At 35.1% G+C, this 15000-nt stretch overlaps 1 protein-coding gene across 1 annotated transcript in view; it reads right to left on the bottom strand.

Moving 5' to 3' along the window:
* The window catches only part of LOC127971203 (protein diaphanous homolog 1-like), a 106546-nt gene that overhangs the window by 10503 nt on the left and 81043 nt on the right, over positions 1 to 15000 (bottom strand). The window contains 8 exon segments of the mRNA XM_052574043.1: positions 862 to 1003; positions 1790 to 1953; positions 2269 to 2394; positions 2998 to 3127; positions 3359 to 3598; positions 4857 to 4958; positions 5528 to 5622; positions 5744 to 5842. Of these exon segments, the coding sequence (XP_052430003.1) occupies positions 862 to 1003; positions 1790 to 1953; positions 2269 to 2394; positions 2998 to 3127; positions 3359 to 3598; positions 4857 to 4958; positions 5528 to 5622; positions 5744 to 5842 (1098 nt within the window).

The raw sequence follows: 15000 nt of genomic DNA on the forward strand, positions 1-15000 counted from the left end.
AAAAATATATAGCTTAATAGTAGCGTTTAAAAAAACAAAAACAAATAAAAAATAAATACAAATAACATAACCACAATAACTAATAACTATAATTAGTTATACACAATAACCACTTTGATTAACAAGAACTAACAATTAGCACTTATTAATCTTAATGCTATAAACACGTTTTTAAAATCTAAAGATTAATAAACTAACATGAAGTATGAACAACTGAATTTTTTCTTCCTAATATTAATAGATTAATAAATGCTGTAAATATATCAGGTAATGTTAGCTCATGTATTAACTAATGTCAACAAATGGGACTTTATTACCCATGTTTTTCTATCATCCTCCCTCAAACACACACACACACACACACACACACACACACACAGGTCTGCAGAAATAATGAGAGTGGAAATTTGGAACCCCAAAAGTTTCAAACTACAGCCAGGCGAGAAAAGTAGGTCAGAGAGAGAGACAGAGAGAGAAAAACACACACACACACACACACACACACACACACACACACACACACACACAAAAGAGAGTGTGTGTGAGAGAGACAGCTTATTTATTAGATACACTACTGTGGCCAAATGATTTCACATGATCCACATTAAATGTTAAGTGTGAATCAGTGTGTGACGGGAAAAAGGAGCAATCTGTGTTCAAGAAGAATACGTGTCAGGAAAGAGGAGAGCTACAGAGATTTTTTCAAAATGGTCTAAATCTCACGAGAGCATGTCCAGGTCACATTTCACCCCAAAACCAGGAAAAGAAAGCAGTAAAGAAGAAAATGAATAACATTTGAAAATGAAGTTGGGAGAGAAATGCGACCTGGATGTGTCTCACACACACAATGTGAATCTTTACCATCATTGATGTTGGGAATCTGTCCAGCGTTTATTCTCTTCTGTTTCTCCTCTTTCTCTTTTTCCGTTTTCTCTCGCGCCAGTTTGGCTCGACGAATCTTCTCCTCTGCTTCTTTCCGTTTCTGGTTCTCCTTCACCGCTTGCTGTAAAACAGACACACACAAGTTAAGTTGTGACCTTAAGATTTCTGATTCACACCTGCTTGTGTTTGCTCAGCTGAAGGAGAAAACGGTTTATGAAGCGTTACGATGAACGGATAAGATAAGTGTGTGTTTTAAGTCTATTCCCTCTTTATGACACAGAGAATATGTCTACTATTGTAGGACTTGATTTATATTATGAAGACTTGATTGGATGATGAAAAGTCACTAAATTAGGTTTTTAAGTGAGACTGCTAATCTCATGAACAAAAGAAGCAAAGTTTTTACATTTTGATGAAAAATGATGAAGACTATGTGACCCTGAAGCACAAAACCAGTCACAAGTAGCATGTGTCTATTTGTAGCAATAGACAACAATACATTGCATGGGTCAAAATTATTGATTTTTCTTTTATGCCAAAAATCATTAGGACACTAAGTAAAGATAATGTTCCATGAAGATATTTTGTAAATTTCATACCATAAATATATCAAAACTTATTTTTTGATTAGTAATATGCATAGCTAAGAACTTCATTTGGCCTCAGATTTTCAAATAGTTGTATCACAGTTCTTAACAAATCATAAATCAATTGAATGCTTATTTATTCAGCTTTCAGATGATGCATAAATCTTAGTTTCAAAATATTGACCCTTCTGACTGGTTTGGAGGTCCAGGGTCACACACGCACTGATGATTTGTTCACAATAAGACCGAGAAAAAATGTAATGTAAAGAAACCTAGGTTAACTGGTCATATTTTCAGTCGACCGCTGGTTGTGTACTGACCTGGAACATGTTCCTAAAGTTGTTGAGGTCACCGAAGAACTCTTCTGGACTAATTTTCTTGGGGTCGAAGACAAAGTACTTGCCCAAGTCCTCATACTGCTTCTCCATGTTCTCATGCATCAGCCTGAGCTTCTCAAATTGCTCACCAGCCGTCGCTACAAAACTGTACACAACTTTGTCAAGAAAAATCACACGCTATTATGATTCACTATAACGCAAAATTTATATTTATACTAGAAAAAAATACTAAAAACATTCAATGAGTTGTTTTTCCCCTCATCAGAGAGCAAGTTCTAGAACAAACATCCTCATGAACGTCCATTCATGAATTCATAAACTCTTGTTTGTTTCCGGAACCCAAACAGGAAGTGATGTCACAATGGATAATCGACCGTGTATTTTTATAGCATTATTGTTTGAGGAAATTACTGTGGAAACAGTTCCTGTCATGCAACAGGCCGGGGTGGAAATAAAGGATATGGTCATCTTCTCTACGAATTTGTCCCTGTCGCTCTGCGGCGGGGGGAACGTCTCGATGTCTTTCTCCAGGTTTTTAATCTGCTTTCCCATCTGATCTAGATTCTTCTGAAGCATCTCTGCCGACACTGAGAGAGAGAAAATGATGAATATACAAATACATAACTGTTATGAAATGAGATTAGTAGCTCACTACAGTTCAAACTATTTTTATTTATCCTGGAAGAAGTTCTTCTGCTTAGCAAAGGCGCATTTACTCAATCAAACACAGTAAAAAAATAAAAGTAATATAGTGAAATATTATTAGACTTGAAAATACATGTTTTCTGTTGTAATATATTTTAAAATGTAATTTATTTCTGTGATCAAAACTGAATTTTCAGCATCATCACACATCCTTTAGAAATCATTCTTATATGCTAATTTGCATGCTCAAAAACATTTCTGATTTTTAGCAATGTCTTGCGCTGCTTCATATTTTTGTGGAAACCGTGATATATATGATTTTTCAGGATACTTTAGAACAGACATTTTAAAAGAGCAGCATTTATTTGCAATAGAAATCTTCTATAACATCATAAATGACACTTTTGATCTTTTTATAATTCATCTTTGTTGAATTCTATACATATATATATATATATATATATATATATATATATATATAAAAAACTTCTGAATGCTAGTTTATATAAACTAATAAAAGAACCATTGATGAGATTGAGACAGACCTCTGCTGGCTTTCTCCACGTGGATGAGCTCCTCTGAGAAGGTCATGACCTCAGGATACTGCTCCTGACATATTTCCGCCAGGAAGTGCAGTAGAGTCTGCTTCTGATCGGCTGATTTAGTGTCTCTCAACTAAACACACACACACGTTTGTTTACTGCTAACTTTGTGGTGACCTCAGGCACTTTTCCAAAACAGGGTACAAACTGTTGTCTCATTACATTACAAAAGCTTTAAGAGGCACAAAACACGTTCTTTAGAAAGAGAACTATTAGATATGTCAGACAAGCTATCAAATGAAGTAAAAAAAAATACTCTTTAGAAAGGCATCAGATGAACACAGAATGTAATGTTGGAAATCACCTTGCACAGGTAACTGATGCTGAAGCCGAAAGCTTTGGCGTTGCGTGATCCTGCGTTCATGAAGTTTCCCAGCAGCAGCGTCATCTCCAGCAGTTTGGAGAAGCTCTCGCTCTTCCGAAGCTCCTCGCAGGCGGCCGTCACCGCCACCACTTCCGGCTTGACGTTATTCACCTGCTCCTCAAACTGAAGTCTGAAGAGGATGGAGGTCAGACGGGGCTTCAGACGCTTCACTGAACTGATCTACAGAGAGATATACACATGTATCTGAGTAAGTCAGCCTCAGGACCACATGCAGAACATTTTTACAAAGTATGGGACCCTTTATTTTATTGCTGTTTTCGTGATAAATGTGAAGAATAATAGGTTGAATGCCACAGGCTTTTTTTTTTTTATAGATGGAATTTTCAAATTAACTTTACACAATGCGTATAACCTGATTTTATAATCATATTTTTTACCAATGTGGCATCAAAATGTACCACATTATTTGTACCGCATGCAAACACAATCTTGGCACAACTGTAAGGAGATATTCTTATTATTTTTTATATCAGTGAGTTGAGATCGTGACTTATTATCTCCTCATTGGACACCTTTATAGAGAAACGCAACTTTAGGATTACATAACGATTACATAAGTGTTTTATTATTGTTCTTGATTTGAATTATAATTTTTTTAGGTAGTAGTTTAAAGCATTCTACAGATTTATTTCTCACATCCGCAAGGCAACTATTCCCTGAGTTTCGGTTCATTTTAGTAATGTTTTGTGAAGCGCTCCTGCTAAAAACCGAGACGGCAGAAAGCGCATCCTACTGTTTTCTTTATTTGTTGATATTGTGAGTGCACACAAATAAAAGTAGACCATTTGCACTTCCGAATGATGTATTAACCTTACCTTTATGAGCAAAAATGACGGCATATTTTAAGTTTTCACGGTTAATAAAAATAAAATAAGCGTGCTTCAGCTTCCACGCGCTGCACAAACAATTGGATATTCGCCAGTTTTATATAGATTTTATTTGAAGGCATGTTGATTTGAGAAGGCTAAATTGATCAAACATATGGTCAGCTTACTCTCAGATGCTGGGTGTATGGTCTTTACTTAAAAGAAAGAAGAAAAAAAAAAACACTGAGCTATTTTAATGACTGCAATAGGCAGTTATAAATGGAAAAGAGAGGAAAAACAAATGCGGGCTTGGGTCGGACTCGGGCTGGTAATTCTGAGAAGCTTTTGGACAAGGGCTGGGTGCAGGGCTCTATTAGTTCCCTCGTTTTAATTCAAAGTTACCCCTCGGCTCGACATATGCACCTGCAAACCCAGATGCTACACTCCTGTCTGAGTGAATTTTTGTGAGGAGTCACTGGAGCGCTAATACATATTTGTAAACCAAAACAAGGATAATTTTTCAATGGCTAAATGTCTGATGTATGTATACACTATACATTTTACATACACTATACATTTTACAGGAGTGTTTATACGTGTGTTTCTCTCACCACAACTCCAAACTGTTCAGACTCAGCCAGCTCCTCATACTCGTCTTTCATCTCTGATAATGTGTTCAGTAATTCCTGCTCCGGCAGCAGCTTCAGCAAACTCTGAAAAACACGCAGCAGCTGATTAGCACAAGAAAGATGATGCCACTTTCACTGTTTTTGTCCACCAGACATTTTGGTTTGCCCACCAAAACTTAACGAATGCAGTTTGGAAATTGCATAAGAGACATTTACATTTCTGAGGCAAAACACAACATTCAACTGTATTTTAGGGTGGGGCTTGATTTATATAATGGGGAATTGATTGGACAATGAAAACTGACTCTAATAAAAGTTATGTTTTAATAAGATATTACAAATGAAACATTTTTAGTATTTAAACAACATTAATTTGGAATAGCACTAAAGATTAATTCACCCCAAAAAACTCTTTCATTTGAAATGTCCTTTATGTTACGATGAAGGATCTCAGCACAGCAATCTTCAAAATATAGACTTGAATAATATCAAAACAACAAACTTTTATACAAGGTAATTATTGGTTGAATTTTCTTTTGACTTCAACATAAGTTGTTTTCTCGCATGCAAAATTAAATATGCATTATAACAAGTTAGGCCGGATTGCTTTCCAAAGAAAAAAAAATCCACTAAATATGAATCCATTTTTCTACCTGCACCATGTTTTCAGTGAGAACATTCTCGTTGACCTCCAGGATGACATTCTTCATCTCTTCATAAGGCATCCTGTTTGAACCCAAGAATATAGCTGCAACACACACACACACACACACAGACAGAGTTTTGAGTAAACAACACTATAAATTACGGTGTTAAACTAGTGAGATATTTCACATCTGAATGAAGATTCATGCTCGGCTGTTACTCACAGAGATTCTGGGATGTTTTGGAGTCGAGCACCTTCAGCTCCTTTGCCTTCTTCTTCGGAGCGTTTTTCTTATCCTCAGATGCTTCTTGATCCTTCTTACCTAGAAAAAGACAAGAAATAAAGAGAGAGGATAAATACTCATGACCCTTGGATTCAGACATGCCCTGAAAATGATGTTTCTTGAAGGCTGGACACATATAAGGTGTTCCTGTGGCTCAGTGGTAGAGCATTGCATGAGCAGCACAAAGGGTTGTGGGTTCAATTTAACACATACTGTTAAAAAAATGTGTACCCTGAATGCACTGTCAGTCGCTTAAATGCATGTATGTAAAAATGTAATACACCCTCACATGATATTTAACTGTTGTCATAGGGAATAAATGAGTTGCTATGACACATCAAGAATAGTGACATCGATGTCCAGGAGTTGTATTTGCTGTACTTGATCTAGAAGTACTTTAAACTTCAGTTTCAATTTTAGTATAATTTATGTCCTATTATTATGCGATTTAATATTTTTGTTTTAGTTTTAACAATTTGAAGTGCCTTTATCAATTTTATTAGTTTTTTATATTTCTTTTTAGCTTTAAATGTATATATTTATATTTAATTTAGCACGCAAATTAATATTTTTAATATTTCTATTTAGATTGAGTTTTAGTACTTCGTACTTTTAGTACTTCTTTTTTTTTTACTTAGATTTAATTTTGTTCTGGCTTTATTTTAAATATATAATATGATTTTTAATAGTTAGATAATAAAAATATATTTATATTTTCTATTTATATTTTATGCATATTTCTATTTTTATTTATTATTTTCTTTATTTTTCATTTAATAATTATACTTCATTAATCAAATTTTAGATCTATTTCTGTCAGAAAACCATTTTTAATAATAACAATATCAACACTACATCAAAGTACTAAAGTGAAGTACAAAAACAAAAAAACAAAATAAAAATATTAATAATAAAAAGTGACGAATATGTATTAAAGTGAAATACAAAGAGAAAAAAACCTTAATAAAAAATGACACATTTTTTAAATAGGTCGTGCACAACAAGTTTTTTTTTTTTTACTGACCATGATAGCTGTACAAAAAAAATTATTTATGGCTCAAAATAATTAATAAAATAATTATTATAACAAATAAAAGAGACTTAACTTCAAATAGCATAGGAATTATCTAATACAGAAAAGAAAAGGGTCTCTGTACACACACAAACATGAGTGTGCTGGCATTTCTGATCTAAAGACAGACTGTGAGGAGCAGGAGGAGGTCAGAGGTCAGGGGTCAGGACTCAGGGTCAAGAGTCAAACGCCTGACAGCTTTAATGAAACATGAAGACTGAAGTCTCCAGAGAAACCCCACGGACACACACAGCATCGTGTGTGTAATAATCAGTGAAAGACACGATGAAGATCAGATAAACATCCTCATCTCTATCTGCAGTCTGCTCTGTAATTCTCTTCCACCCTCTCTCACTCATGTCCACGTCTGTCTTTTATTCTTTCTCTTTGAATAGTTTCTCTCCTCTATTTTCAGGCTCCTTTCAAACTTATTTTTTTCTCTCTGTACCTCATTTCCGAGCAGTACATTTGTGTCTGGCATCTCTGTGTGTGTGTGTGTGTGTGTGTGTGTATTGAGTTACAGCAGCATATGGAGCCGCTCAAGAGAGTGAGTAGCTCTGGATTACATTACACACACATACTGTACACACACACACACACACACACACACACACACACACACACACACACACACACACACACACACACACACTTTCACTCATTAGGTCTTAAAGAATGGCTGCTCATGTTCACTTATGTAAGACACGTGTACATGAATCAAACTCTAAATGAGATGATATTTACCTGATTTATGAATCATCAAAAAGTATAGCTAGTACAGCATATATGAATATATAGTAATGCAATGGCCTCTTTTTAATGGTCCTGGTTTTCTTATATTATTTCTTATTTTTCTTTTTTCTTCTTATTTTTTACATTTTAAAGACTTTTTACTTTTTCTTTAGGTCAGTTCATTTAGCTTTAATAAATTACTTCAGTTTTAATTATGTTATTAATATTTTATGTATTCATTTCAATTATTTGCTAAGTCAACATTTCTAATTTAAAATGTTTCATTTAATATGTATTTATTTTATTCCAGTTTTTCCTCTTGTTTCTATTTTGTTAGAATAAAGCGGACAGAAAAAATACATTGTTACCTTTATAACTTGACAACATCAAAAAAAGAGGAAATATCTATTTCAGAATTTTTAATGCATTTTAAATTGATTAATAATACTTTTTTAAAACGCATTTGTTAATTTCAGATTTAACGCATTTTGTATACTTTTTTAGAAATCCCATTTATGTAAAGCACTTTGAATTACCATTGTATATGAAATGTGCTTCTGTATATAAATCAACTTGCCTTTCCTTACTATGCATGATTCGTACTGAAAAAAGAACTTAAATTATAAACATCTTGAATCTGTGACTGAGTTTTGAAGCAAAATAAAAAAAGAAAGAAAATACTAGATAGAGTTTTGCTTATCTATGGCACATTATAGCCTGAAATCTCTGTCAGTGGGTAAGTGTGTGATTGATTCTGCGCTCAGCCAAGAACACACACACATGCACACACACACACACATGCACACCCCCCATACTCTGCTACTCACTGCCTGTGATTCATAAAATGGGATCTGTGTTCAAAATGGCTGCTGGTCTTTCTCTCTCTCTCTCCCTCTCACTCTCTCTCACACACACACACACACACACACACACACTGAGATGAGAACCCAAAACTCATTTATGAGCCAATGGTGCCTCTGCAGGTCACAATGAGAACTGCAGCACGACTACAGCACATCTGTGTTACATTAACATTACATTACAGAGTGTGTGTGTGAGATTGCACAGTCACGAACTATCAAACACATGCTCTTTAATGTTATTGTTTCAGGATTGTGTTGTAAAACTCCTGCTGCCTTTTGTATTCTTGTATTGCCTGAGGTCTTTTCATCCTTTCAGGCCTTTATCCTCCTCTCATGGACTCCAGTCTCAGTACACAGCTGCTTCAAACAAAAGAGTTCCAACACACACCGTCCATTCAGGACATATCGTTTATCACTGTTGCTTTTTTCCCCTCCACAAAGAAAAATATGACTACAGACAAAACTAAAACATCCAAGAGAACTTTTAGAACTTAAACACACACACCCGTAAAATATACAGTATATACATATGGTAACATTTCTTAATATACTGTATTATAGTGTATATTATATGCGTGTATACTCACCAAATAAAAAAAAATATCTCAAATGTTTTTAAAGGGAGGAATAGTTACATTCAGCTCTCTTCTTGGGACAAACTATAAATACTTTAAACCATCAACACACACACACACACACACACACACACACACACAAATGTTTATTTCTGTAAGTGTCCAGCTGTCTTTCCACTTCTATGTCCTGTCTCTTTGTCTGTCTTAAACGATAATTATTGTGTTTCTGTGTATATTAGTTTAGCGTAAACCACAGTCATCATATCTGCTGTTTCTGGAACTCCTAATCTCATTTAAACACACACACACACACACACACACACAGCTGCTCTACTTTTCCCATACAAGGCAATAGTTTATGCGAGTGGAAGGTCACAGCGAGAGAGAGAGAGAGAGACAGACAGACATGTCCAGCATGTTAACGTGAATGCGAGTGAACTCCAGCTAATCAGCAAACCACACACAAGCTCAATGCAATCCACTCGCACGGAGAGAAACTGTGTTTTCATCTGGCTCTCTTTCATTAGAGAGTATTTTTAGTGTAAAATGTATTGATGACAGCCTCCTTTGTTCTGTTCTGTGGAAGTTTATGGTGGAGCGCTGGCGCCTCTAGTGGACGAAATAACACACTGCAGCACAAACTTACACCTATTTCAAAACACTCAACTTTACCTCAGAGTTTGCTTTTGAAATCTGTAGTAAAGTTTAAAAGTAAAGTTACTGAAGCTTTTCATATATATATATATATATATATATATATATATATATATATATATATATATATATATATATATATATATGGAGAGTTTATCTCTCTCTCTCTCTCTCTCTCTCTCTATATATATATATATATATATATATATAAAAACTCTCCTTTGTGGATTAACTGTCCTGTAGTAACTAGTAAAGAATCTGTTACTTTTAAAATGGAAACTTTGCTCTGTTCTGAGAATCTAATTTGCAACAGTTGAAGTGTCTCATTATACATTTTTAAACACACGCAAGCAGATTTAAGGAATATTTCTCCTCTTGAGAGAAAGGGAATGTGCTTGTCAGCAAGTACACACACACACACACTCCATACTTCAGTAATCTAATAGAAAACTAACTTGCTGCCAGCAGGAATGCAGGGAGTTCGACACAAAGAAAGAATGAGAAGAAAGAGGGACAGATGCTGGAGAGAGACAGAAAGAGAGCAGGTGGTCGTTGTTTAGGGCTTTAAATGTAAAACACAGCAGCAGCTGATGAGAGACACCGTCCCTTTAAACTTTAAATGTTCATGAGTGTGTGTGTGTGTTTCTGGGAGTTTCCAGGGCTCTGGTTGCTGAGGGTAACCTCGAGCTGAAAGGGGCCCTTCATCCTGTTTTTGTGTGGAAAGGAAGGAATGAGAGCGGAGAGAATGAGGGGGAGAGGAGGGGTGACTCAGTGCCAGATGGCAGGGTGTGGTGTGAGGGGGGCGGGATGGACCCACAGGAAATGGGAGGGTCAGACACAGGGGGACGGACTGTGGGCGGGGTTTCGAGTGTGCTCACTTGCGCACCCCTGGTGCATGAACAGTGCAACTGCAGTGTAAATAAATAATCAGAAGAGATATTTAGTAGATATTGCATAAAATAACAAGCAAAAAGTGAAAAAGTGACAAAAAAGATCATTTAAAAAAATCCAGTTTCCTTGAATGTGTCCAATGGATTCTGATGGATGACATTTGTCAATGTCATTGTCTTAAAAAAGACAAAAACAAAAAGTAGACAACATTAAAAAAAAAAAAAAAAAACATTTAATAGCATCAATTCAAACTGTACCATGTTTTTTGTACTCTATACCATGTTTTATGTACACTGGTATTTATGGTATTTTTTATAGACCATGTAAAATACTAATAGATAGATAGATAGCATGTAAGATGTTAATAAACACACACACACACACACACACACACACACACACACACACACACACATATATATATATATATATATATATATATATATATACACACATATATACACATACATACACATACATACAAGGGTAAAAAGAGATAATTAAGAGATGGATATCCTGAGATATAAACATGTTTAAATAAGTAAATTATTATATTATATAAAAAAAAATGCCAAAACCACAGTCAATTGTCAGTTAACTATGCTCGTCTTGTACAGTTATACACACAAATAGTGGAAATAATTAGTTTTAATGATTTATATATATATATATATATATATATATATATATATATATATATATATATATATATATATATATATATATATGGCATTATTATATTAAAATAATTCTGTTTAAATATTTAATTAAAAAAAAACACTGACTCACAGTCAATAGTCAGTTATATTGTTCATCTTCTACAGCCACAGGTTAAGAGAGAACATAATTTGTTCTAAGGATAGTTTAAAATAAGTAGGTTAAATATATTTAATGTTAATTTCCTTTCATTTATTCTTCCAAATCAACAACATCAATACTTCACATTAAAATGATATCGGTGTATAAAGGAAAAGCATGTATTAGGTGTTTATTTAGTATGGCTGACTGTATTCTATTTGTGGGGTCATACTGCCATCTACTGGAGCAACTTTGAACTGCAGCATTTCACTTAACATTTAGACTGATTACAGAAAATAACAAATTGTCAAGAGTTTACCAATGGAAAAAAGTCTAGCATGAGATTTGAGATTTTCCTCACACACAGACTCGCTTCTTTCAATTAAAGTGTGTAATTACGTTCAACAGACAGTCCGTCAAAGGATGGAGAGTAAGTGTGATTAAGTTGTTTTTGGCATATACATTTTAATGCGTTTTCTTGACTGTGACATTGGCACTAAATGACCTCAAGAGAGAAAGAGTGTGTGTGTGTGTGTGTGTGTGTGTGTGTGTGTCTCCTCGGCTCCTCTGGCCATGAAGGTCTGCATCAGTGACGCACAAACACAGTACGACCTGAATTACTGATCAGACACAAACACACACACACACACACTGGTTGAACACAATCATATTTTAACTCCCAGGAATGTGTGGATAGATTAGGAACGCACTACACACACACACACACACACAGAGTAATGATTTTAAATCAATGCTCCATCCGGTCACACACAGACCCACGTCAAGATTTACTACAGCAATTACAGCAACCTAATTACACGCACACACACGCGAGTGTAATAAGTGAAACTGGTCTATGACTCAGTCAATCTGTCCCTCCTTCACAGCTCAGAGCTCCAGGGAGCCTGCAGGACACACACACACACACACACACTCTGGATGTTGAGAAGTTAATAAGATGCTGAGGTGACTGAGCGCACAAATATGAAGGTCACACACACAGGAGGAACAAAACACATCGATCCACATCTGTGCAAACACAAACACACATTTCAATAAACAATTAAACACACACACTCAAGGACATCAATAACACAGATCTTTCTAACAGGATTTATTCTGGTCAGTGTGAATGCAGCAGATACGAGGGATGCACAAGTGTGTGTGTGTGTGTGTTAATAGATCAGTGTGTATTTCCAACATGTAATTACACACACTGCCGGCTCTTAAACAGCTGTTACAACTTACACTTCATCAATGTCACTGTGTGTGTGTGTGTGTGTGTGTGTGTGAAATGAACAATCTAGTGTGATTGATGAAAACACTGCCCTCTAGTGACTGGGTGAGGGAAAGAGAGAATAAGTCATTCATTCAAATTACATTTAAAAATCTAAATAAAGCGGACACTTTATTTTATGATCAAATTATTGTTATTAAAAAACTATGACTTTTGCCTCCGAATTTGCTGCTTATTGTGGTAAGATAGATGTTAAGTTTAGGATTAGGGATTCAGAATATGCGATTTATATAATAAGCATGATAATAAGCAACTAGTTATGAGTGAGAATTGATCCCTATACTGAAGTGTTACCTAAAGCACTTACTAAATATTTTACTAATATATGAAGTTTTTTTTTTCTGCAAGCTATGTGACCAACATTAGAGAATCGTCAGATTTGTTCAATTATAGAATATTATCATTTGAAATATGAACTGGAAATATACAATAATCATTCATATAACTTAATGTTAACTTGGGTTACTAATATATCAGTTGGAAATATCTGCATTAACTTGATCAAAATTACAGTAAAATCAATAATATTCGAATAGTCTACAATTATTATTACCATTTAAAATAAATCTGTTGTAACATTACAAGAGTCTTTACTGACACTTCTCATCGAGAAGTGCATTTTAATGCATCCCTGGATTGATAAAAGTTTCTTTAAAAAAATTATGTCCAGTTAAAAAAAATAATAATAATACAAACCTTCCTATTATTATTATTATTTATTTGTTTTTTAAAGTTGAGTGTCGATTATCAAATTTCTAAATAATTTGTTATTAAACTTAAGTTCAGGCTGTGTCGTAAATTGTACCCTTAAAGTAATGCAAAAAGGGGTTAACCTAATTTTAGTGCATAAAATGAAGTAGATTTTTTCCCCAAGAACATTGTAAATATGTTTTTAATTTATTTAAAGAAAGAACAATTTGTTTAGTAAAAAAAAGTTTTCATTTTTTTCTCCTGCTGTAGCGAAACCAAACAAAACCATGATGTCAAAGCTGAGGTTTGTACAGAACCATCATGTTTGTGTACCATTACACCTCTAGTGCACGCACACACACGCACACACACGCACACACACACACACACACACACACACACACACACACACGCACACACAGATCATCTTCAAACTCTGTATCTGTGTTTGTTCTCTCATTCTCTGCTTTAAGCGAGCCTTCAGGCATCTGATCCAAACAGAAACGCCAACAAACACACACACACACACATGCACGCACTGTATACAACCACAAGAGACCAGCTCAGGGTTTGCCCTACAGAAACACTCAGCAACATGATTTCTGCTTCTTTCTCCCTCACACACATCAAATGTCATTTCAAGGAGACTGTAAGTGCATGTGCATTTCCAATCTGAGACAACCAAAAACGTCTGCCTTAAAGAGACAGTCTCGTAAAAAAAACTACGAGTTTGATTTTTCAGAAAACACAAAATAAGTCAATTCTCGGAATGTTCATGCAGCTTTTTCCCATGCAACATCTGAAAAAAGATGATGATGATGATACTTTCAGGTGATCTGTCTCTTTAAACAATCACGACGTCACTGTGTGTGTTCTTTATGCCTGTCATAAAGTCACACACGGTCTCTTGTTGTGATGTTCTCTCTCCGAGACACACTCACACACAGCCAGCCTGCCGTCAGCCATCTCCTAAGGGTCTCGCTGTGATGCTTTGGTTTGTTTGACCTCTTTCTGTACTGGAGTTCACAGTGGACCATCCAATTAAAGACACCAGCGCCGCAGACACTCACACAACCTTCAGAAGCACATTATCTCTTATTCTGTCTTTCTCTGTCCATCCTCCAGGGATCTGGCCTCCTTCACTGGCCATAAAGGATAAGAACATTTCTATTCTACTAGAGAGAAAGAAAGAAAGAAAGAAAGAAGCTTATGCTCTTGGCTTGACTGACCGTCACACACATCCGCAATATCATATGATGGATTAAAAGGATATTTCAGCCAAAAATGTCATCGTTTATTCACTCTAATGTCATTTCAGAACCATTTGCCTTTTATTATGTGGAACACAAATGTTTTTTTAATTGAACATCCTGGTGATATATATGGACTGCTTTTATTGTGCCAAAAAAAAAAAAAATCTGTAAAACAGGCACACAGTACCCTTCAAAAGTTTGTGTTTAACAAGACATTGTAATATTTTTTTGTATTTGTTCATCAATTTGCTTAGAAGCTTTAGCTGAAATAGTATTGCAATAGCAACAGCAAGATCATGGGGTTGATTCTCTAAACCTAAAATGCAGTAAAATTCAAATGCACAGAAACATGGGAACTAGTGTGTGTGAGTG

Source organism: Carassius gibelio, chromosome B14, assembly GCF_023724105.1.
Source record: "Carassius gibelio isolate Cgi1373 ecotype wild population from Czech Republic chromosome B14, carGib1.2-hapl.c, whole genome shotgun sequence".
NCBI classification, from domain to species: Eukaryota; Metazoa; Chordata; class Actinopteri; order Cypriniformes; family Cyprinidae; genus Carassius; species Carassius gibelio.